The sequence below is a fragment of the Ooceraea biroi genome, chromosome 2, assembly GCF_003672135.1.
Source record: "Ooceraea biroi isolate clonal line C1 chromosome 2, Obir_v5.4, whole genome shotgun sequence".
In the NCBI taxonomy this organism is placed as follows: domain Eukaryota; kingdom Metazoa; phylum Arthropoda; class Insecta; order Hymenoptera; family Formicidae; genus Ooceraea; species Ooceraea biroi.
In genome coordinates this window covers 5,671,425-5,695,553 of record NC_039507.1, presented here as the reverse complement: position 1 = coordinate 5,695,553, position 24,129 = coordinate 5,671,425, and the positions used below count along the sequence as shown (strand labels likewise).

The 24,129-nt window shown below is 35.1% G+C and overlaps 3 protein-coding genes and 1 non-coding gene across 4 annotated transcripts; 3 read left to right on the top strand and 1 right to left on the bottom strand.

Annotated features, from left to right (window-relative positions):
• Positions 1-3,184: 3,184 nt before the first annotated feature.
• On the bottom strand, positions 3,185-3,303 carry LOC113561507. Its single transcript, XR_003406228.1, has one exon. It is a non-coding gene; the product is annotated as a 5S ribosomal RNA (ribosomal RNA).
• Positions 3,304-7,251: 3,948 nt separating this feature from the next.
• LOC105284805 (protein phosphatase inhibitor 2) lies at positions 7,252-9,993 on the top strand. Its single transcript, XM_020033416.2, has 4 exons — positions 7,252-7,515; positions 8,044-8,214; positions 8,342-8,421; positions 8,521-9,993. The coding sequence occupies exons 1-4, from the start codon at positions 7,436-7,438 to the stop codon at positions 8,733-8,735; spliced, it is 546 nt and encodes a 181-aa protein (XP_019888975.1). The 5' UTR covers positions 7,252-7,435; the 3' UTR covers positions 8,736-9,993.
• Positions 9,994-12,303: 2,310 nt separating this feature from the next.
• LOC105285953 lies at positions 12,304-22,632 on the top strand. Its single transcript, XM_011350527.3, is given in 4 exon segments — positions 12,304-13,614; positions 13,948-14,055; positions 15,599-19,136; positions 19,138-22,632. Coding segments are annotated over 3 exon segments (7,014 nt in total). The 5' UTR covers positions 12,304-13,614; positions 13,948-13,990; the 3' UTR covers positions 22,549-22,632.
• On the top strand, positions 22,551-23,009 carry LOC105285954 (26S proteasome non-ATPase regulatory subunit 10-like; the record flags this gene model as incomplete). Its single annotated transcript, XM_011350528.1, has 1 exon — positions 22,551-23,009. A coding segment is annotated over one exon (405 nt), but the record flags the coding sequence as incomplete, so codon positions are not given.
• Between the last annotated feature and the right edge of the window lie 1,120 nt (positions 23,010-24,129).

The window sequence follows — 24,129 nt, the reverse complement described above, 5'->3', positions numbered from 1 at the left end:
ATTACTCCAATACCTATTAATGGATATAGCAAATTCTGCTTTGAGTCGGGCTTTCACCTTAGTTAAAAGATTTTTTAATATCCGAATTGTCTGCTTATTTTCATAAGGCCATTTTCGCTGAGCTTTATGTAACTGAGTCAACACATGCTTCTTAAATTGGATTAAACGTTTAATTTCTGAATTTAAATATGATTCCATAGAGTTTTTATACAATATTTTTGGGATTGCATGATCCATGGCCACTCGAACGCCCTTATCTATTTCTTCCAAATGACTCGAAATCTTTTCATGAGTTAAATTTCTATTGCAAGGGATCTTCGATTGCAATTCCGTTCGAAGCCTATTGGCAAAAGCGTTCCAGTTTGCTTTTTTATAACTCAGCTTTACATCGTTGGGTGAATAAACCGCCTGAATAAACATACCTGGCTCGAAAGTTACTGACGCTAATAGAGCATTGTGATCACTATCATAAAGCAAATTGGGCAGTTTAAAAATATCAATAGCATTATCAAAACGCAATCTTGCATCAGCTATGATTAAATCCAAAAATGATCTGCCAAATGGATATGATGGGAGTTCCGTGCAGTACAGTTTAGCCTTATATTGGACCTCATGGTGCTGTAGCCAACGATTTAAGGCTATTCCTCTTGGATTATTGGATAAATTAAGCCACGACATATTTTTAGCGTTCAAATCACCTGCCAAAATATAATACGCATTCTCAGATTCGAGTTTGAGTTGTTGAAACAGGTGATCTAAATCTGGGATAAATTCTCTTTTATTCCCACATGTTGCATATGCCGCTATAATATAAAGATACGAATTGGCATTGATTTTTATTTTAATAACCGAAGTTTCTAAAACTGGATTTTTTTCGCTATAAGCTATATTAATTTTCTTATACTGTATGTTTCTTCTGATTAAAATGGCTGTACCGCCTCCATATTTGCTAGCTCTATCATCTCTTACTACTTCATAATTCTTAAAATTAATTACATGATTCTTTTTTAATTTAGTTTCAACTAAACAAACTAAATCTGGGTTATTATCTTTAATAATGCGAAGGAGTGAGTTCCTTTTTTGATTAGCTACAATTGAGTTTACATTTATAGACAAAAGTTTAAAACTTATCATATTTTTAATCGTTGATCTTCTTGTTGACTTAGCCATTTTGCGACGTTAACGAATCAATTATATTCAATAAGTAATCGGATTTTTTCTCTGCATTTCCCATCCTGTTGATGAGATCATCTAGTTGCTTTTGCTGGTTTTGACGCGACTAACTGTCCCTTTAAATTCGCAATTAATTCATGTATTGCTTGCATAAACGAAGAGCCAGCCCAGCTATCATCTAGAGTATCTATCAATTTGTTACTATGCAACGTGTCTGGCTCACTCGCCGCGATGCTGCTAATATTATTCTGTCAGATCACGTTTCTTATTATCTAATGTACTACGTTTTAACGATTCGGCGAAACTGACGTTCTTTTTAATAAATGAATTTAATTGAATTATCTTTTTGTTTGTTTTGTTCTGCATTGCAATTCTGCGATCATGTGCTTTCTTTTTCAAATCCTGTAATACCGGGTAACCCCTATATGATGCCGGATGGCCAAACGCCTTGCAATTGACACAAAAAATCTCTTCCTTATTTAACTTCTTATCTTTAGTTATGCTACAGTTTCCCGGAATGTGCTGTCTGTTACATTTCACGCAACGATAACTTAAATTACAGTTGGATGCTACGTGACCCAATCTTTGACATCTCTTACACTGTATTATATCAGTTCTTTTTAATTTTTCCCATGAAACAACATGGTGGCATAAACGTGTTAATTTTTGTAATTTATGAATGTGACTACTGGCGTCCAACTGTACTATAAAAATTGGTAATTTGATATTTTCTGCCGATGACTTTTTTGTAACAAAATTAGTTACTTTGGTGAAATTTAAATCTTCTATATTTAGCGATTTTAGCTCACTTAAAATCTCTTGAGGGTTATAAGTGTGATTTAAGCCTTTGAGAAGCATAGTTATTGGCTTATCCGTTCTAGGCGTATACGTGTAAAAACAAGTATCTACTGATGCGAGTAATTTCTTTACCTGAACAAAGTCATTGATGGAAAACATGTGCAATGAATGCTTATTTTTGTTGACTCTTTTTATGGAAAACCGTGCTTTACCTAGTTTCTCTAATAATAATAACTCGGTATCTTTCGGGTCTTGATAAAGGATGTTGATCGGCGGTGGTTTGTCTTTCTTTTTTGCTTGCTCTTGCTCCTTTCTAGCGTGTCCTCCGTCGTCCTCGGATTGAGATGATCCTGGGCCGGTGGCTGGTGTATCTGTCCCGGCGTTAGCTTTCTGTGTTCCTTGTTCTGTTGGACTGGTTTGCGTATGATGGAAGTTTTCAGCATTTTTCTTCTTTAGCTGGACCATAAAGTCAGACTCCATTGTGCGAGGTGCCTTAGGCGTATTGGCAACGTCACTCAGGACGCTGAATTTGTTCGAAGTACTAACATTATAGTCTGATGCTGATGGGGGTTGTAAATCCTCCTGGATATCCATGGTGTTATCCTCGTTCTCCTCTGGAGAAAGTTTTTCGAATGTACTGCTCGTATCTCGTTCGATTTTATTAGTATCATTTTGAACCGTTTGAGAGGGGAGTGTTTTTGACCTCTCTCGTTTGTTAACCCTAGACTAGTCATATTAATATTCGGGACTGGGTTGAGTCTTTTCTGTTTGTTCTTAAGGATCTTCTGACGTATCTTTGTAACCAATAAATCTGCCTCACTGCTGTAGTATCTTCGGAAATTTCGAAGAGCACCGTGGCTCAGATCTGTTGCTTCGGTTACTAACTCGAGCGGATGTGAGGTTATGTCTCCTGTATCGGGTTTAATCTCGTGACGGTTCGGTATTTTATGATCTTCCGAATCGAAATGCGGAAGGCCTGCCACTGTGGCGTATTTTTAGTCCGTGACAACAATTAACAAATGAAATATACTCTTATTGTACGCACAAAAAGTCAAGCGTCCGTAACCACGTGCTATGACACGCGATGGTGGCGCGCGACTCCCGACGAGAACTGGTACTTTCAACGTGGTATGGATGTTGGCTGATGATGCTTCTTGTTCATTCCACAGAAGTATGGATGACTGTTACATGATAGGAAAAAGAAAAGAAAGTGTGCCAACGTCACACGGTGTTCCCAAGCGGTCACCCATCCAAGTACTAACCGTGCCCAACGTTGCTTGACTTCAGTGATCGGACGAGAACTGGTACTTTCAACGTGGTATGGACGTTGGCTGATGATGCTTCTTGTCCATTCCACAGAAGTATAGATGACTTTTAAAAAATCCCTCTCACAACGCCCGCTGAGGCCCGGGGGAATTTTTTAGCGGGTAAAAATCCCGCACATCGCTGCCTCCCTATCCCCGGAGGCGGCCAGTTTTTTGGAGATTTCTCTCCCCCATCAAAAAAAGGTTAGATTCGATTATGGTGTGCCCAAATGAACGGTGTGCAAACCCATACAGCACAAGATCGTTCTATGATCATTCATAGAATAATATCGGAGAATGTTTAGAATATTCTCATATAATGCTTCAGAGTTTCTGTGAACCTTCCATGGAACATTTGAAGTAGACAAAAACTCACATTCTCTGAATGTTCTATCAATATTCTGTAACATATTCTATGAACATTTTGCATATGTTTATGGACTGTTTCTATATATACACTCTAAATAATAAATGTTTAAAATTTCAAACACTTTCGTTGTCGCCATTTTCAAGATGTTTATTACTGTTTGACATTTCAAACATTTATAAGTGTTGGGTTTGTGGTTGGTGTTTAATTATATTACACGCGTAAGGTGTTTGATTTTCTACTTAATTGAAATTTCCTGCAAATCAAATGTTTATATGTTTTAAGTCTAACGAATTTGTTAGTGCGTACCCATACAGCAGGCAAAGATTGCATATATATTGCAGGAATCTTCCACCGCAACGTAGCAACATTGCAAATTCACTGCGAAATGTTTTTGCAGCATTGCTATGGGATTGCAGGAATGTGAAAATGTCCGCTTTTCAGAACATTGCAACGAAACATCATAATAATATTGCAATGTAATGAATTTGCAATAATTATAATTATTCATTATTATATACTTTAAATATTTTTATTTATATAACTTCAATATTTTTATTTATTAACATAAATAGACAATTATATGTAATATAACAATAGTAATAAAAAATGAAATAAACATTTTCTCTATTTTTGTTATAAAAAAGTAACTGTTCTTTATAAAAAAACTTAAAAATCCTCTTCTTGAAATATTATTTTTCCTTTAATTATGTTAAAATATTTTTCCTTTAATTAAATAATTGAATTTTCTTCGTTTTTGTTTGTATGTTGCCTGTAAAAATAAAATAGGAATTAAAATTCATATATTAGCATAAAATTACATAAAAATATACATATACTGCAAGTATGTATAGAATTATATGTAAAATGACATACTTTGATCTCTCAATCCTAACCGGAGCTTGAGCAAGCCACTTGGAAACGCATTCAGCAATTTCTGCATCAGTGGCATGATTGTGTATTTCACGAACAGCTTCTATAACAGAAAAAGTTATTAAAAATATTACAACTATTAAGATGCAGTTTTCTAATGAATTTCCATAATTTTGAGGTTATAGTGATATAAACCGTGAGATAGGCAAATAGAGATTCTCTATTATAATTAATAGATACAAGATTTTAACAGCACACAAGTGCTATAATGAGACATAATATTATAAAAAAGTACTTACCTTTTTCTTTTACGTAACTACTTTCTTTTAGAATGATGCTCGCGTCATACAACCACCATGTTCTTTAGATAGTCGAAAGAGACAAACACCGCATGCGCATATTACCGAGTTCAGATTCTGGTCATCACATTGGTCGAATAGATTTAGATTAATCTCGTTAGGATAGGAAGACTCCAATGTTTTAATAAAATGAATTATTAATATTAATTAATTACAAATTTTGATTGTGCAATGTTTCCGAAATATTAATGTCATGTTGCTACAAGTGTGCTGGTATTTTGCGGATATATATCTCTGCAATGTCTTTGTACTGTTGCATTGCAATTTGCAACGTTGCAACGTTGCTGCAATGTTGGTGCAAGCTTCTGTGCTGTATGGGTAGTGGATGAATTGGTTCCTAGAGCGAGAGATTACTGCATCTTACAATTAGTCCGACCATCAGATTATCAGATATTCCCAGTGTATCGCGATTTAATAAATACCTTGTTAGGCAACTCTTGCTCGCGAGAAACTGCGCCGCGAGCGTCATCTGGTTTGTTGAAATTTTGTAAGAATTCAATTAAGTATGTAAGTGTTTGTTTCATAAGTGTGTAATTAGAAAGTGTTTGAAATATAAATCTGTTTGACTTTCTAATAATCAAACACAAATTGTGTTTTATTTGGTTCCCGTTTAAAAATCAAACGTATATATCTGTTTAATTTGACTTATGTTTGATTTTAGCAAAACAATTTTAATATACAGGGTGTCTCAGAAAGAATGGGACAATGCTCGTGTGTAGATAGAGCGGACTGAACTGAGTCGAAAAGTCCTGTACCATTTTGCAATTTTCGCAACAGTTAACGAGTTATTAATTATTAAAAATCGCTGTATTAGTCCGGCCTACCGCCGAATACAAGCGCGCGGCAAGATGCGACCGCCTAGCGATCGAGTGCCTAGCAATCACAGTGGCAATGGCTAGGCAGGTCATTTGTAATAAACAACACCCCGCGCGCCTAGCAACCTCGATAGCTAGACGGTCGCATCTCGCCGCGCACTTGCATTCGGCGGTAGGCCGGAATAATACAGTAATTTTTAATAATTAATAACTCGTTAACTATTGCGAAAATTGTAAAATGGTACAAGACTTTTCGACTCAGTTCAGTCCGCTCTATCTGCACATGAGCATTGTCCCATTCTTTCTGAGACACCCTGTATATATAGCAATGTTTGATACAAAAGTGTTTGAAACTCGAACGCTTTTCCACTTGCGTTTGATAAGTCAAACATTATTTCTGCTTAAATGTGTATAATTCAAACACTTAATTACGATGAAGCCATTTTTAGAGTGTATAGGATATTCTAGGAATATTGTGGGAAATATTATAAGAAATAAAATATTATAAGAATATTCATTGGAATATCATTAAAATATTCTGAGTACTTACCAAATAACATACCAATAACATTTAGAACATTCGTGGAACTATTTATGAATATTCTTTTCGAATATTCTTAGAATATATGGAAATCATGTTGTTAGAATATTCTCCGAATATTTTGTGCTGTATGGGAATGAACGGTGGGCAAAAGATTTGTACGCAACTTTATGTGTCTAATAGCGGTGCGCAATTGCGACGTGTCCAATTGTACTGTGCGAAAATGTAGGCTTCTCTTACTACTATACATTTTCACCAATATTGTGTTTGAATATTGTGTTCCGTGCCAATCTTCAGGCAAATTTTTGATTGGTTGTTGATGCATTTGTCCACCATTATGCACACTGTTTCACCTTGTATATTTCAACATGTACCTATATATTTCATTGGTGTGGCAAGGCGCGCGCCTTATGCCGCTCCTGGCTGGCATGCGACCTAATACACAACTAATAACTTGAAATATCTCTTATTTAAAAACTATTATTTGGATCAAATTTTCGTAAAGGAAAAAATTGTTTTGTTTAGTCTCAGGAATCTTCTGGTATATTTCGAGTGCGGTTATTCTGTATATATACATAAATCCAGCTGAAAATATCAGCGAACAGCGAATGACCACGTGACCTCCAATCGCGGCGATTTATTCGCTGCTTGAAACAGCACCTTAAGGGCCACTTCAACCAAACTCCGGTTAATTTAATCGTTGATTAACTTACAGGGCGATCAACATAAAAATCTCTAATAATATAATTCTCGTATAAATAATATAAGTTTTATGTTTTATATTTAAATTAACCGGAGTTTGGTTGAAGTGGCCCTAAGGCCGGTATTCATAGTCGGATCTTATATTTAAGCCGTCTTAAGTTTATCTGCAGATGCTGTATAGATCATTTCATTGGTTATGGAGTATCTGACGATATACTTAAGACGGTCTTGAATATAAGATTCGACTATGAATAACCGGTCTTGTGGACGATTGCAAGACAGGGGTGTCAGCGGGCCTGGCTACGGTCCTGGCCGATGGTTCCGCGATCTGGATTATCGTTGATTATCGTGGAGACCATTCCTGACGATGCGGGGCGCGCTAAGATGTTCTGAGTGACTGACACCCAGTGCAGGTTATTCAGCCAGAGTGAAATTCGATAGTAAACATGCAACCGCGGCATCGCGGCATGTGAGTGACCGACGTATCGTAACGCTCGATTATAATGGCAGAGAACCTGTCGAAACGGCCTTCCAAAGGAATCTTGAAGACGTCCAGCAGTTTTGATAATCCAGAGGCGGCTAGGTGAGAAAAGAGCGAGAGGGAGAGAGGAAGATAGAATGCTAATTGAATTTCGATGTGTTCGCGTAAAAATAGAGATGCCTGCGTCTTCGTGGTACTGCTTCATCAGTATGCGAAGCGGCTTGACCCGTGTGACTCGACACGCGCACTTAATCACGCGATATTTATACATACGACGCGGTAATCGTGGAGTCACTCACTGTGACGTGCGCTTCGACAAATTCGCTGGAGCAGAAAAATCATCACTGAGATCGTTTCTTTATAAGTATACTCGCTTTGACGTATGAATTCTTGTGAAAAATAGTGTTAAAAATATACACGCATTCGCTAAAGATGTGAAGTTTCCTCGTTGTAAAATATAGTTGTATCCTCCAATAAAAGAAACTACAAGCTCAACAATTTTTGATAATTTTTGCAAGTCAGGAATTAGCCGACATTAGGTAGCATCATGATGTTGAATCCTAGTTTTGGATGTAACAAGGAGCATTATCTGATTTCTTCAAATTATTTGTGACACTGGTCGATCCACAGGCCGAGTAAAGAAACAACATGGGACGAAATGAACATAATTGCCACTCTTCATCCTGCTGACAAGGATTATGGCCACATGAAGATCGAAGAGCCAAAAACCCCATACAATTTTGAGGGCCTTCAAAATGAACATGAATTTGATCAATTAGATGCCAGTACTATCGCAGCAAAGTAAGTAGATGCCATAATTATGTGTCAGATTTAACATGAGCTATTAACACACAATTAAAAGAAAAAGAGAGAGAGAGGCTATACAATACAAAATTGTGATACTAATTGCTCAACTATCAAAACATAGATTGGCTGGAAGCAGTAAACCAAAAATTTTTGAGGAGTCCAGTGAGGAAGAGGAGGATGAAGAAACTCCTGAAGAAAGAGGTAAGCTGAGATGTGAAAAATAATACAGTTATAAATTAATGAAATGCATGCATGATATATAATCGTAAATATTCTCACTACAAACGCATGTAATTTCAGAAAGGAGAAGAGCCTTCGAAACGAAGAGGAAAGGCCACTATCGAGAGTGGCATGCCGTACAAATGGCGAGACGACTTCTGGAACAGGACGAAGAGGAAGACGAGGATGAAGATGCCGAGGGTAAAAATAATGAGGAAATCTCATCGGAAGAAGAGAGCAATTTTGACGCTCGTTTCAAATGCATGCCGTCCTGTGATAGAAGCGAAAAGAAATAAACGAACAGCACTGATTAGTGACCGTACATTTAAGTCATCCATCGTGATCATAATCCCGCAGCAATATCTAGTTGATCATTCGACATTATGTGACTAAAGTGCATCGAACAGCAGGAGAAATTACATCGTTACACTTAAACTCGAATTAAACTTTTTGAATTGTAGTTACGCATATATGTAGCTCCTATAACAGTTTCATCCTCTGTAAATAAATATCTGGACAACTCGAATGTTTAGGATAAATCGCTGTTAGATTTTTTCAAGAGTAGATAGTTTGCGAATGACCCGCTCGCAATTTAGCTACTAATCGAGGTGAAAAGTACTAATAAGCTGTGCACAAAACTCATCGTGTTTAATGACTGTCTTTAGACTCATAATTGTGATTCGTAAAAGCTTCGATCATCGTTTTGCGTATATTGTTACAGGCCTATCGATGTTATTTTATAACATTGGTTCTCCAAAATCAAAATCTCAATTCCGATAAAATATTTGGCAAAAATTCGTAGGGTCGAGGATTTTTAGTCGCTGCATCAAAATTCGACGAACAATAAATTTGAACGACGTACTCCGTACATTAACTTAAGGCGCCATATATTTGCAATATTTATTTACAAGAAACACGTATATTTAAAAAAGAATATTAGTACATGTATAATACATTGGAAATCCTGTGATTAGCATAGGCGTATGCTACGTAACATCGGAATGTGTGATCTCGAGTTTCCGTTTCTTTTCGTAATGTTTGATCTTATTTTCCAAACTCTCTGTAATGAAGGTATAGATTATATTGTACATCCAGATAGATATAATGAAATCGTTAGTTTATACTGAGCGAATCACTTGATCCAGACCTGTCCAAGTTTATTGAATGATAGTGCAGTATATCCTGCTACTGTCCCCGACCACTCACCGCTGTGTAATTTTTTGCGACACTGACCGCAACGCACGAACGCAATACAACGAACGTGAGTGGAACCTGAATTGTTTGTTCTCTGTCCTTTTCAGTGAAGCAAGTAAATAAAAGGGGAAGATGCGAGTCAAAACTTGGACAGACCTGGATTAATCTCTGAAATTGTATCATTAAAAGAGGATGTATATGTAGGAAAATTACAATTTCAAGGATAGGACAAACGTCCGAACGTGCGACGGCAATGTGTTTAGAATATAATAAGAAAGAAGTTATATATATTACTAAAATACTTTGAATGTGTCTGTATCATACAGTCTGTAGAATACAGCAATACTAGTAGATTTTGAATGATATATTTATATGACCTTAAACTTTCGTTATATATAGTGCATCGAAATTAAATGCTTTAATTAAACGAAATTATACCGTGCAAGTGATAAAATGTTGGGAACACTTTTATAACGAATTGCACTTAAGGCGATCCTGGAGTCGTCTGTATTACCCAAAAATTTGTGAACACTAATCTTTTTATTGATTGCATAGAATGAAAATTCCTTTTCCACGGATGGAGTTTATTTGAAAAACGAGAAAAAGTTTTAAAATTACAGTTTTGTTATCGATAACCTAACTATCGATAGCTCAGGAGCGGTTCAGTTGTACACGGTGCAATTGGACACAAGCCAACCAAATTGCTTAGTTTGGTTAGGTTAGGTTAGATTTGATTAATTTCATTGGCTGTGTCCAAATGAAGGCCACTCGATAGCCCAACTTTTGCTTAATATAAAAGTTTAACACTTTGTACGTACAAAATAGGGTGGCTCCCAACTCGGAACAGAATAAAGGAACATGAGGATGCTTTTATAAATAAATTTAGAAGCGTAGTAAAAAAGATTAGTGTTTATAAGACTTTTGTGAATGTAAAATCGTTACCGAGAGTAAAAGAGAGCACAAGATTAGGCCCTTGATATCGTGCAAAAGGATTTCTTTCATCGTGCAAAAAGATTTTTCATTCTACGCTGTCAATGAAAAGATTTATTAAAAAACTCAATCATTCCGTCGGTAATACAGACGCCACGAAGGAGCTCACAAATTAATATTGATTTTATCAAGAAATTTCTGTTTAGTAGTTTCAATAAAATTGTTGTATACGAACTACACATTTCTCGTTTCATTAGTGGCTGATATACTTTCGATTATACTCCTAGAAGTAGACAATTACTTTGAAAATTGGAAAGTCGGTGTTTACACAATTGACCATAATTTCCAATTCGATCAACATATCTTTAGTCATTGTCCCAGCAAACATTTTGGTTGTGGGATGTTGCCAAATGAAAAACAAATGTCAGCGGAACTATAATGCCAAAGCCAGAGCCTACTGTGTCCTCAGTTGGTCTCCAATGTGAATCAAATCTGACGAACATATTCCACAATCAAATTGACGACAACATTAGAGCAGATCTGACAATAGAACGGTGAAAATGTTACATATTGACGGAAGTGTGCTAACAGAATTGCAATAACAAAGTATGTTTTCCATTTGCGACCTTCCGGCAAACATAATTTGTTGCCACATTTGAAATTGCAGAAAATGTTATAGGGGTACACTTTGGCACCTTGTATGCCACGCTTTTCTCCAAGATCGTCTTTGCCATTGGCTGTCGCTAGTTAACGATACCGAAAACTATCGATAACGAGTTACAGAATCGCACTACAGGATCCCCTTAATATTTTCATGATAATATATAAAGAAAAAGATCATGCGCATGTTAAACGGAATGTAAGTTCGCATTCGGTGCTGTATTTCTCAATGCGAAAATTTTGGGCACGCACCAAGTGTGGAGACTTATCATCACAGTGTCAGAAAATGGGCGTAACGAAATAGTTCCATCTTCGAAAATGGGTGTAAAGCGCTTCAATCAGTCTAGTAAAACGGTATCAAATAAAACGGCGGCCTGGCCGTTCTCAGGTTCCTCTCGGATATTACTTTTAAAACTTATGTTTGATCATTTACCCATATAAAGTCGTGAAAATTTCCAATCCAAACGACATACCGCCAATGATGTATATTTAAGGGCCGTATTCATATACCCTGGTAGTAAACTTTTTGCACTTCTGCTGCAATTTTGCCGCAATTACTATGCACGACAATTGCAGCAGAAAGTGCGTTTTCTATTTCCGAATCTGACTTAAATCTGACGGCAGAAGATAGCGTAAGATACTCTGCAGCAGAATTGCAGCAGACATGTGGCAGGAGCATATGAAACTAAGGCTGCGTTCCGATATTCACTGCCAGTACTGAAAAGTCTATAGCGTACCCAGGCAGCACACATTGGTTTCAAAGCCGTTTTATAAACGTTTTAACGTAACGTTTCATAACCATTTTATTGAAACGTTTATTTAGGAGAAAAATGTCCAACGAAAAAACGGTTTCAGAAACCATCAGAAAAATATTTATCAATTCTATATATCAGTGCCTCAAAGATAGACAGAGTTAAGTCACATTTTTGTAAAAAAACTAGATTTTTATATTTTATGAATTACTCTCTAATTTCGTGTAGTGGAATCTTCTCACTCTTTTGGAATGAGATATCACTTCAAGCAATAATGATTTCAAAAGAAAAGAAGAAGAAAAGAGTACTGGATCGGTTTTCCGGATGGTTATTTATAATACGGTGAGAACGCAAATGTTTCTTGCGAGAACGTCACGCCTGGCTTGGCCATCTATTGGTCGCTTGGTGCAGCAGACTGCGTAGCAGAACCGCAGCAGAATTGCGCACGCGGCTGCACTTCAACTTACTGGCAGAGAGATACGTGATTCTGCTGCAATTCTGCTGCGTAGGTTTGCTCACTAAAATTGATAGTTCAAGACGCAGACACGTCTGCAATTTCGCCGCATTTCTGCTTCGGCAGAATTGAGTATTCTGATGCACTTTATCTAACCAGCAGACGCGTACGCAATTCTGGTGCATTTCTGCCGCGTAGGTCCGCTCTTCAAAAATTGATATTTTGAACAACAGAGGCGTGTACAATTTCGCTGCACTTCTGCTCCCGCAGAATTGTGCAGTCTGCTGCAATGTATCTGACCGACAGACTCTTGTGCAAGTCTGGTGCAATTTTGCTGCAAGTCTGTGACTTGTAAGAGCAAGTGCATCAATTCTATTACACGTTCCGCGTGCAATTCTGCTGGAAAGTCCAATCCCCGGCAGACTGTGCTACCAGGGTAGTCGTGACTCAATTTGAGAATCAGGTTTTGAATTAGGTTCAAATCAATCTTTTATTTCTAAAACATTTGATTTGAACCTAGTTCAAAACCTGATTCTCAAGTTGAGTCACGACTATGAATACGGCCCTTAAGAGAGCTTCTGAGGGAAAAGCAGCAAGTTGATTGGCCACACATTTCTCGAATCGAGATCTCGGATCGATTTCTAGCATATCGCACGTCGTGGGGATACAGAGAGCCATTTTAACTACGGAGAAGGAGAAGGCGCGAAAGCGTACATACCAAAATGCAGCGACGATAGTTGCATCAGCCCAGTGATGCCAAATTCGAACAGTAGCATGTAGAGGGGATGGTCACGTTATTTACACAACCACGTTTCATGTCCATGTGCGCACACCGATATGGTGCGTAGCACGTATGCCTCGCGAGATCATCCCCTCCACATGTACCGTATGCTATCGGGAATCCCGACTCGAGAATCGGTATTCAAGTCTGCCATCGCTGCATGAGCTTGAATTATGCTGTGTAACGTAGATAACATATCCATCTCGTTTCCTGCCTGAGAAAGTAATTTTCTGCAAGTAGTCTGTCGCTAATCGCACTGCTTCTCTTGAAAGTGTCTTGAAAGTTTCTACCAATTTCAAACTCATTATTATCGGATATTTCAAACGGACAATCACGAAAAGTTCGTGGTCTCCTTTGTGATACTTCAGCAGTATTTTGTATATCCCGTACTTCGTCGATTGCACGTACGTATTTCATTTTTTAATTATTGATACTTGTTACGACACTTTTAACATGCCTTTCATCACGTATATCACGTTATGCTTGTAACAGACAGCTTGAGACAGCGCTTTGTGAAGAGTGTTTCTGAATCGAAATGTTATTGATGTATAAACACGCGTAATTATAGATTTTATCGAACAAAGCGCTGCAATCCTTGCGTTCCGCGTACGGGCGTTAATTTCATCGAAAGCGATGAAATTGCCGCTTGTGTACCGCGCTAACATCGTTGCAAACACGTTTGAATATGGTGCATTGTTATATACAACTTTCGAGTAAAAAATCATGTTCTATTAAAGGAAAGCTTTCAACGATTGAAAGCAAAACAAAGAGAAGGTGAACATGGATGAACAAAGCGAGGACCAAGAAATTAAGAAGAAACCGCCCAAAGATATGGGTGAATACAGGTATTATACATGATGTGTATAAATATATTTTAAGTACTGTAATTTATTAAAATATTAGTGTAAGCTATAAGAAATAAAATGTTCACGTTTACAGTACAATTAAAGTTATTAATTAATTAATAATAATGTATGCTTGTGCAATTGATTATTTCTTTTTACTTAAAGTTTTATCTCGATTAGTAATAATGTAGTTTTCTTATATTATGCATAATTAAAAATAGCAGAGAGAAGGAGAGAGAGAGAGAGAGAGTACATTTTGAGACTTTATCATTAATCACTAAAATGCATGCTTTTTATCATTTATAGTAAATAAAAATATAATATGGCAGAAACAAAATGATGTCCAGAATATTTAGGTATTTAAGATACTATATGTATAAACTAACATATGTATTTGCACTATCCCCTGCATAATTATTTTTATGTTTGTGTTTAACAAATGTTCCATGATCATCTGAAGTTATAATCAATGCAATAGCATACCATATCTTTTATAAATTATTATACCTTCATCTATTATTATAAGAATATAAAATATGAGAGTTTATAACTGTATTTCTATAAATTCATTGCCCAGTAAGCAAAATGTTCGCAGCCTGCCTGCAGGCTGGCAACAGATTCGATCAGAAACCCACACCAGAACCATAGTCATCTGTGTCCCCATTAAGCTTTTGTTTTGGCGGCAGAGACTGTAGAACAGAACCTGACAACAGATTGTCGACAGAATCTGTATAAAACATAACTGGACAACAGCGCCGCGCAGATCCTGCTCGGTTTCTGCCGTCAATCTGCTGACAGATATTAGCAGACTCTGCTCGGTTTCTGCCGATTATCTGCTGTCTAGTTATGTGAGCAGATATTGTATTTGCTGCTGACATACTGACAACATCATTTGTTATATCAGTTCCTGTATGCAGTCTGCAGTCTTTCTGCCTTCAAAATTTGTAGCGGGTATTTGACGAAAATCTGTTCTAACAAACTTGGCTATCTGGGTGGAAGACAACGTGAATAATAAGCAATTTGCAATAAAATTCTACAAGATTTATATTTTCTATGTTTCTTTCTTCCATAAATTAATAATATTACTTTTTTATAATTGATGAAATTATTTTAATAGAAGATACGGTATGTTTGTATTTTAAATGTTCCATGATCATCTGAAGTTATATAATCAGCAAAAGCATACCTAACCAGTAATAGCTATATCTATTTCATTAATTGTTATAACTTTATTTGTTATAGGCTGCGTTCCGATATTTAATGCCAGTACTGAAAATCTATAGTTTGTCACGTATACTACAGATTTGCAGTACTGGCAGTGAATATCGGAACGTAGCCATTATAAGAATATAAAATATGAGAGTTAAATGTATTTCTATAAATTCATTGGAAGACAACATGAATAATAAGCAATTTGCAATAAAAATCTACAAGATTTATATTTTCTATGTTTATTTCTTCTATAAATTAATAATATTACTTTTTTGTGATTGATGAAATTATTTTAATAGAAGATACGTTATATTTTTTGATGATATTTCAGCGTTTCAAAAGAAGAGGCTGGAGACGCAGCTGATTTTATGGACATTAAACCACAACAAGCAAACGTTACCCAGGAATCAAGTTCATCTCCGAAGAAAACTACTGATAAAAGAAGTGAGGATGAAAAGGAAGGTAACTCGCGTCAGCACAAACACCAAGATAGGTTCGACGAACATACACATATTGAGGAGAACGTGGAGAGGTTTGGGCATGTATCTCACCAACAAACTAGTTCTTATCGAGAAAACACACAGTTTTTATCACGTCTAAGCACATCAAAAGAAGAATTTGTAAAAGAATATAAAAGGCTCTACCATGGAAAAGCAAAAGCCGAAGAGCTTTATCTCCTAATTTTAACTAAACTGAAAAAAGCAATATCAGAGGGTAATATTACTGAATTAAAAAAATTAAGCAATTTACTTGATTACACAAAGGATGCAGAAGATGAAATAACTTTGAGAGATTATTATGCTCGCGCTAGTAATCCCATTAAAAATACTAATTTAGTCATCCTAACTTGTAAATATAACAAGGTGAAAGTTCTAGAGTGGCTATTTGGCAGTGATAATAGAATCTTAAGTAATTTACCTATTGATACCACAGAAACTACTATATTACCAGATGATAGAGATGAAGAACGTCACAATGCGTTTTATTATGCTATACGTTCAAGTAACATTGAACTTCTCGATATACTCATTCGCAACTGGCCGGGTAATTATTTTGCTGCTCATTTGGGAGAGTTGGACAAAGTTCTTTCAAAAGCTTATGAAGAATTAAAGTTAAAGAATGTATCATTGTCAGACAAAATGGAAATTTTTGTTGAAAATAAGTTAATAGACCTCCGTTTCTTCTCTAATACTTCAAGATACGACCAAAGCTTCAGGGGTAATCTTAATAATAGCAGAGAACGGATAAAATTAATACTTGAAAACATTAGAGTACTGAAGAGAGATTACTTAAACACGGAAGTAGATGAAAGGTTTTTATTTGTAGCAAAGTTTATTGCACAAAATATTCATATATTAAAACAGCAATTAAAATCAACTTATCACAGATTACCTTGGGAAGAAATAGAGTTCTGTTTAGTCAGTTTTATCTCCTCTTACATAAAACAACGAGATATTAATCTATTTTATCGTTCTGTATTGAATAAAAGCAAAATATTAAATCATTTAGAAAATTTTGCAAAGAAAATCGAAGACGAAAAATATATTACAGAAGGTGTAGATATTCATAAAGGTACAGATGTTTTAAAGTTAAAACGTGAAAAAGTTATTGCAGAGATTATTAACAGTTATCCCCAATTTGAAGAGTTGTATAGTGATTATCAACAAATTAGGGATATTCAGTCTTTAAAGAAAATAAGTGATTATATAAAATTAGCATTGTCAGCTGATTGTGGAAAAAGGGAAGACCAGTTAATTATTACAAGGGTTTTACAAGTTATTGGTGAGCATTTAAAAAACACCTTAGAGTCCCCTAAGTTATCTAATACTACAAGTGAGCTGTTGCTGCTATCCTTACCAAAGTATACAAGAAAAATGCTTACAGATGTACGCAATTCATTATCACATGCTTATTCACTCTTCAAGAGAACAGAGATTGAGGAAAATAAAGATGTTAATTTTTTTATTGGTATTCAAAATGATATTAAAAAAGTTGGTGATGTAATTACTAATATTTTTTATGACAAAAAAATAAAAATGATCAGAACACTTTTAAAAAAGGTAATTAATTGTGATAATTTAGATGAAATAAAGGCGGTTGTTGAAGTGCTTGCTACCGTTGAATTGGATCAAATGATCTCGGAACATTTTAAAATGATCGAACACGGGAAGCTTGAAAATCTCATTAAAGAATTGAGCGATAATTTAACGGAGAAGACAAATTATGAACGAGGGTTGTTCCACAAAATAAATAATATAATCAATTCTAATAGCCAATCAGAAAATGTTACTAATTACATTACAGGAGTTGCATTATTAAAGAGCTTAAATAATTGCTTGAGTAAAAAAATGATGGACCACAACGATATTGGAGAAATAAAATGCCGTGCTAATCAAGCATTAAAGAATATGGTTCTAAAACTAATACCTCATAATCTTACAGAAATTGCTACGTTATCAATGAAAATTTCTCGTAGTGTTGGGTCAAGAATTCAAGATGACACCTTGGATAAAGTGAACAGATTAATTTGGGAAATTTTTTTTATTGTTGAACTTGCAACAGACGATATCGAATGGATTAAAAAATTAAGAGATGAATTAAATACAAAAAAAAAGTATTTTATTCCTGCATATAAACAAGAGAAGATTTACGATGTTACAGAAGAAAAATATAATAACCAACTTGCACTGAAACTATCTGATTTAAGAAATATTTTAAACAATACCTTATTATGTGGCCAAATAACTGAAACATTTCCTTTCTATAAGGACGATGAAAAATTGCAAACAATAATACAAATGCTTGTTTTGGATATAATGTCAATTTTACAAATCTCAAAGAAGTCTCTAGAAAATAATCTACTTTTTTTAGATGATAATACTCCTTTATTAAGTGGAAAAAGTTTACGCAATCATTTAGCCCATGATAATGCATTGGTAAATATATTATTATCTGATCCCTCAAAAGCAGTTGTTTTAAACGCTAAAAAACTTATTGAAGAAAATATAATGGAAAGTAACAAGAAAATTGGCAAATTGGTGAGTGATGATCCTTCCAGATTGAGAGAGAAATACGATCAAGACTTAGTTACCATTACTAATCAGAAAAGAATGTTCGCTGCATTGCAAGAAGGAAACTTAGAAAGCTTAAAAGATTGCGTCAGGAAAGGAGCAGATCTTAATGCTAGAGATATTAACTCGTGGACCACATTGCATTTTGCTGCTGAGGGACCTAGTGTTGAAGTTATAAAATTTATCCTTGATCAAAATTTAAGCCCTAATGTTAAGGATATTAATGGCCAAAGCCCTCTGCACGTTGCTGCTATGCATGGAAGAAGAAGTATTGTGGACTTTTTCATAAAAGAAGCAGGCTTACATGTTGATAATCTGGATAACAGTGGCAAAACACCATTACACATTGCAGCTCAATATGGTCACAAGGATACTGTTGATTTTCTATTAAAAAGCAATGCTAATACTTTTATCCAGGATGCAGCCGGTCTTTCACCTTTATACTATGTAATGAGAAACAATCATGTTGACGTTGCTAAGATTCTACTAACAAAAGAAGCAAATGTTGATATCGATGAAGCTATGGGTGGTTTTACTCCATTGCATGAAGCAACAGAAAATGGTCACTTGGAGTTAGTCAATTTCTTACTTGAACATAAGGCAGATATTAACGCAAGAAATGATAGAGATTGGACACCACTACATGCAGCAGCATTCAACGGCCACATGGAAATAGTAGACACTTTAATTCTGAAGGGAGCTGATGTTAACGCTAAAGTTATCAATGGTTGTACACCATTACATTATGCAGCAGAAACCGGTCACGAGAAGATAGTTAGCATTCTATTGAAACAGAGCTAATGTTAATGCCGTAGACAAAACCTGTAATAGAACAGCTTTACACTGTGCGGCAAAAGATGGACATGAGGAAGTCGTTAAGATTTTACTGCAAAATAAAGCTAACGCTAGTGGTAACACTGTTGAAGGTATAACACCACTACACTTGGCAGTACAGAGTGGCCACTTGGAAATGGTGACTATTCTTCTCAAGCATGGTGTTAACATTCACGCTAAAGATAAAACTAACGTTACACCATTGCATTACGCAGTAAAAAGTGGTCATAAGGAAGTTGCTGAGGTTTTAATAAGAAATGGAGCAGAAGTTAATGCTAAAACCAATAGTAATATAACACCACTACATGAAGCTACTAGGAAAGGGTATACAGATATTGCTGAACTTTTGATAAAACATAAAGCCGAAGTTAACGCTCAAGATATTGATGGTGATACACCCCTACATGCAGCTGCCATGAACGGTAGCATAAATGTTATTGATCTTCTGATAAAAAAGAAAGCTGATGTTAATGCTAGAACCAAGACCGACATTACACCATTACATATAGCTGCTCGACACAATCATGTAGATGCTATTGTTTTTCTAATCAAAAATGAAACTAACGTCAATGCTAAAGCTAAATATGATTTTACACCGTTACATGCAGCTGTTCTAGAAGGTCACAAAACTGTTGTTGATCTCCTAATAAAAAATAAAGCCCAAGTCGATGTAAGAAACAGTATGACAGGTACACCATTACTGATAGCTGTGGAAGCAGGTCATAAAGAAATCGTTGAGATTTTGATAACAAACGGAGCTAATATTAACATCAAGATTAACAACTGTACACCATTGCTTTCTGCAATTAAATTTAATAAGAAGGAAATCGTTGAAGTTCTTATAGCAAATGGGGCTAATGTTAACACAGAACCTAAACCTTTATTCCTAGCAGTGCGTGCTGGCTATAAAGATATTGTAGACATTTTGCTAAAAACCGCAACTCACGTTAACATAAAAGGTCCTAGTAACATTACTCCATTACATGTAGCTGCTGAAGGAGGACATAAGAGGATAGTGAATGCTTTAATAACAAGTGGAGCTCATATTGATGCCACATGTATTAATGGTGAAACACCATTATATTTTGCAGCATACAAGGGTTATAAAGAAGTTGTTGAGATTTTGATAGCAAATGGAGCTACTGTTAATGTTGGTGTTAAAAGTGCCGACGGAGCAACACCATTATATGTAGCAGCAACACTTGGTCACACTGATGTTGTAAAAATTTTACTAAATAATAAAGCAAATATTAATATTAAGGATTATGAGGGTAGAACAGCTTTAGAATTAACAGTAGCACATGGTCGTTTGGAAGTGGTTAAAGCGTTACTTCAGTACAAGAAAGTAGATATGAATACTAAGGGTAACGATAATTATACAATATTGCACATTGCTTCTCAGGAAAGTAACTTAGAAATGGTGAAGTATCTAGTCGACAAAGGTTCCGATATTAATGCTAAAAATGCCTCTGGCTCAAAACCTGTGCACATTGCAGCTAGAGAGGGTCATAAGGATACTATAGAGTTTTTCCTGAGTAAGGGATTGAGTGTTAACGAGCCGAGTACAATTAATCAGACATTACTACACTATGCTACAATCAACGGTCATTTAGCAGTTCTGGAGTATTTAATAGCGCAAGGTGCTGATGTCAATGCTCAAGATATCAATGGCATAAGTGCTATGCATATTGCTGCTGGTTTTGGCTATAGAAAAGTGATTGAGGTTTTACTAAAAAATGGAGCAAGTTATAATATTGTTGACAAGCTTTATAGAAAACCGTTAGTAATGGCTCGTGACAAAAACTTTATCAATCTATTAACATCAACTAAGAAGTTATTTCAGGCTATAAAACGTAATGATTTTTCAGAAGTTGAGAGTTGCATCAAAATGGGAGCGGTTATTAATGCCAAAAGTGCTGATGGTGGAACCTCACTGCATTATGCTGCATGGAAAGGCAATGACAGAGTTGTCAGTGTTCTATTACAACATAGAGCTAATTCCAATGCTGTTGATAACAAAGTGCTTACTCCTCTACATTATGCTGCTAAGTTCTCTCACTTAAAAGTTGTAAAGGCTTTATTATCTAATGGTGCAATATACAATGCTGTCTCTGACAATGATAAAACGCCATTGAATCTTACTGTAGATAAAGATATACTTTATTTATTTAAATTAGTGAATGAATCATTTAAAAACATTAAAAATGGCAACTCTAAAGTTATTAATGATCTTAATAAAATAAAGGACGTTGACACAATAAAAGCTATCATGGGTGCTCATAACAGAGAAAACAAAACGCTAGTAGTTGTTGCAGTGCATAGCAACTTTTCAAAACTCGACCAATTGAAACAGATATCACAAGGTGATGTATCCTCTCAGCTTAATACAGCTTTAGCGCTCTTGAATCAGAGTAAATATCAAAAGGCCTTAAGTATTTACAAAAGTGTATTTGAAAAGAAGAAAGAAATATTAGGACCAGATAATCCTGGTACTTTAGATATTCAAACGTGTATAGCTAAGGCATTATACGTACAAGGATGTTACCAAGAAGCTTTAAATACACTTGAGGACATTTTCCAGAAACGGAAAGAAGTTCTGGGTTTGAATAATACGGACACTTTAAATACAAAAAGTACAATTGCTCTAGTGCTGCATGGACAAGGAAAAAATGAGGAAGCTTTTAATATCTATCAAGAAGTCTATCAGAAACAAAAAGAAATATTAGGACCAAATCACTCAGATACTTTAGATACTCAGTTTCACATGGCATTAGTATTGGATAAACAAGGGAAGTACGAAGAAGCATTAAATATTAATAGGATAATTTTTGAAAAGAGAAGAAACATGTCAGATGTAAACGCTGCGGTAGGTGCTGTGCGTGCTCAAAATAATATAGCAATGGTACTATGTAACCAGGGTAAATACGCAGAGGCATTGGAAATTTATAAAGAGGTTTTCGAAAAGAAGAAGGTGATTTTCGGTAGTACTCATTCTGATACTCTAAAGACGTCACATAACATTGCCGGAGTACTATTCCATCAAAAGAAATATCATGAAGCCTTGAAAACTTACCAAGAGGTTTTAAATATCCGAAAAAGCGTTTTGGGCCCAAATCATATTGATACCTTATATACTCAAGGTAATATAGCAAATGTACTTTTTGCTCAAGCCAAATGGATTGGTGCACTAAAAGCTTATAAAGAAACTTTTGACCAACTAAAATCTGTTTTTGGACCAAATCATCCTAGTTTTACGGATATTTTACAAAAGATAGAAACGATTAACTCGATATTTAAACTCGAGGGTAGAAGCGAATCGGAAGTTCTCCAATATCTGCAAAAAGATATTAACATTGCTGCTAGTAATGGTGATTAGAAACTGTGCAACGTCTATTAAAAGGTGAAATTAATGTCAATGATAAAGACATTGATAGAAGAACATCGTTACATTACACTGTTAGCAATGGATGGGTAAATATTGTGAACATCTTATTAAAAACTGGAGCTGATGTTACCCAAGCAACTAATAAAAATAATACACCGTTACACATTGCTACTTCTAAAGGTTACAAAGAAATTGTCGAGGTTTTGTTACAACATGTGAGTCGTGATAAATTAGATGACTTTATTAATGCTAAAACCGCTGCTAGCGGTAGTACATCACTTCACATTGCAGCCAGCAATGGTTACTTAGAGATTGTCAAATCTTTAATGAAGTATGGTGCAACCTATAATATTGAGAATAAAGAAGGTAAGACACCTCTCAATCTTTCCAAATACTAGAGTGTTACTGATTTGCTGCAACTTGTTGAAGAGTTATTTGAAGACGCAAAAAAAGGTAATATTGAAATTATTAATAAGTTAAAAGCAGTAAAACCAGATGAGTTTGCTACTGTGACTAATGCTCGGAATGGTCAAGGGAATACACTATTACAGGTTACTATATCTAATAAACACATGAATATAACGAGTAAGTTAGAAATGCTACAAAAGCCGTATCAAACTTTATAAGATGGTAATATAGAAGATGGAGTTAAAGGTGTAAAACATTAAATGACATGGAATATATTTGTATGGAATACCTAACGCAATATTATATATTAACAGGAACTGTGGATTAGAAAAATAACATCATAATCATAACATCATACAGGTCAACAATCTCTTTTTTTCATACATTTCCAATATTTTGCACTAAAACTCGATCGCTTCTTAAAAAATGTCAGTACACATCACTTACTCTGAAAGCCATGTTATGTTCCATCTTTCATGTATTTGCAGAAAGCCCTTACATAAGAACAAGTTTTTAAGTGCTTACTTAATTAGCAATATGACTAGATTTATTATACGATTTGTCAAAATTGAAGTAGTGATTAGAAAATAAAACGCGCGCGCGTTTGCGTGTGTATAATATGTAACAGAATTTTTAGTTTAGGCTTTTTTTATGTGCAAAAAATGGGGGACTATATTTTCAAGTATTTTAAAAGCGTAGAATATTTATAGTGTGTGAGTTTATTTTATATGTAAAGTAAGTGTTAGGTTTTTGTAATAGGGTTGTTCTTTTTCGCTGCACTTCTGATGAAAGTATATTTATTGCACTAGAAGTGCAGAGAAGTTCAGAAGTTCAGAGAAAAAGAGCAAGCCTAATAATTATGGATAAAAGTTTGATTTTTATGTATTCAACCTAAGTTATCTTTATGTATTATTATTTATCCTTTATTTTCGAAGGACAAAAAGAATTTTTTAGTTTATTAAAACAATTTAAATAAAAAATATATTTAGGATTAAATTAGTTATAATTTATTACTCTGTAATTGTTGTATTAAATACGAATGAACAATTTATACGTATTTTAATTAAACTTCAAATAATTAATGTAAATTAATTTACATTAATTATAAATTATTCATTATAAAGTTATATTGTCTGTATGATTATAAAAATAAGCAAGAAATGT

Excerpts from the sequence above, each read along its gene's own strand:
- LOC105284805 (XM_020033416.2), top strand. The coding sequence starts at position 7,436 with ATGGCAGAGAACCTGTCGAAACGGCCTTCCAAAGGAATCTTGAAGACG. Across the intron at positions 8,215-8,341 it reads GCCAGTACTATCGCAGCAAA|ATTGGCTGGAAGCAGTAAAC; the intron begins GTAAGTAGATGC and ends ATCAAAACATAG. Across the intron at positions 8,422-8,520 it reads AGAAACTCCTGAAGAAAGAG|AAAGGAGAAGAGCCTTCGAA; the intron begins GTAAGCTGAGAT and ends ATGTAATTTCAG.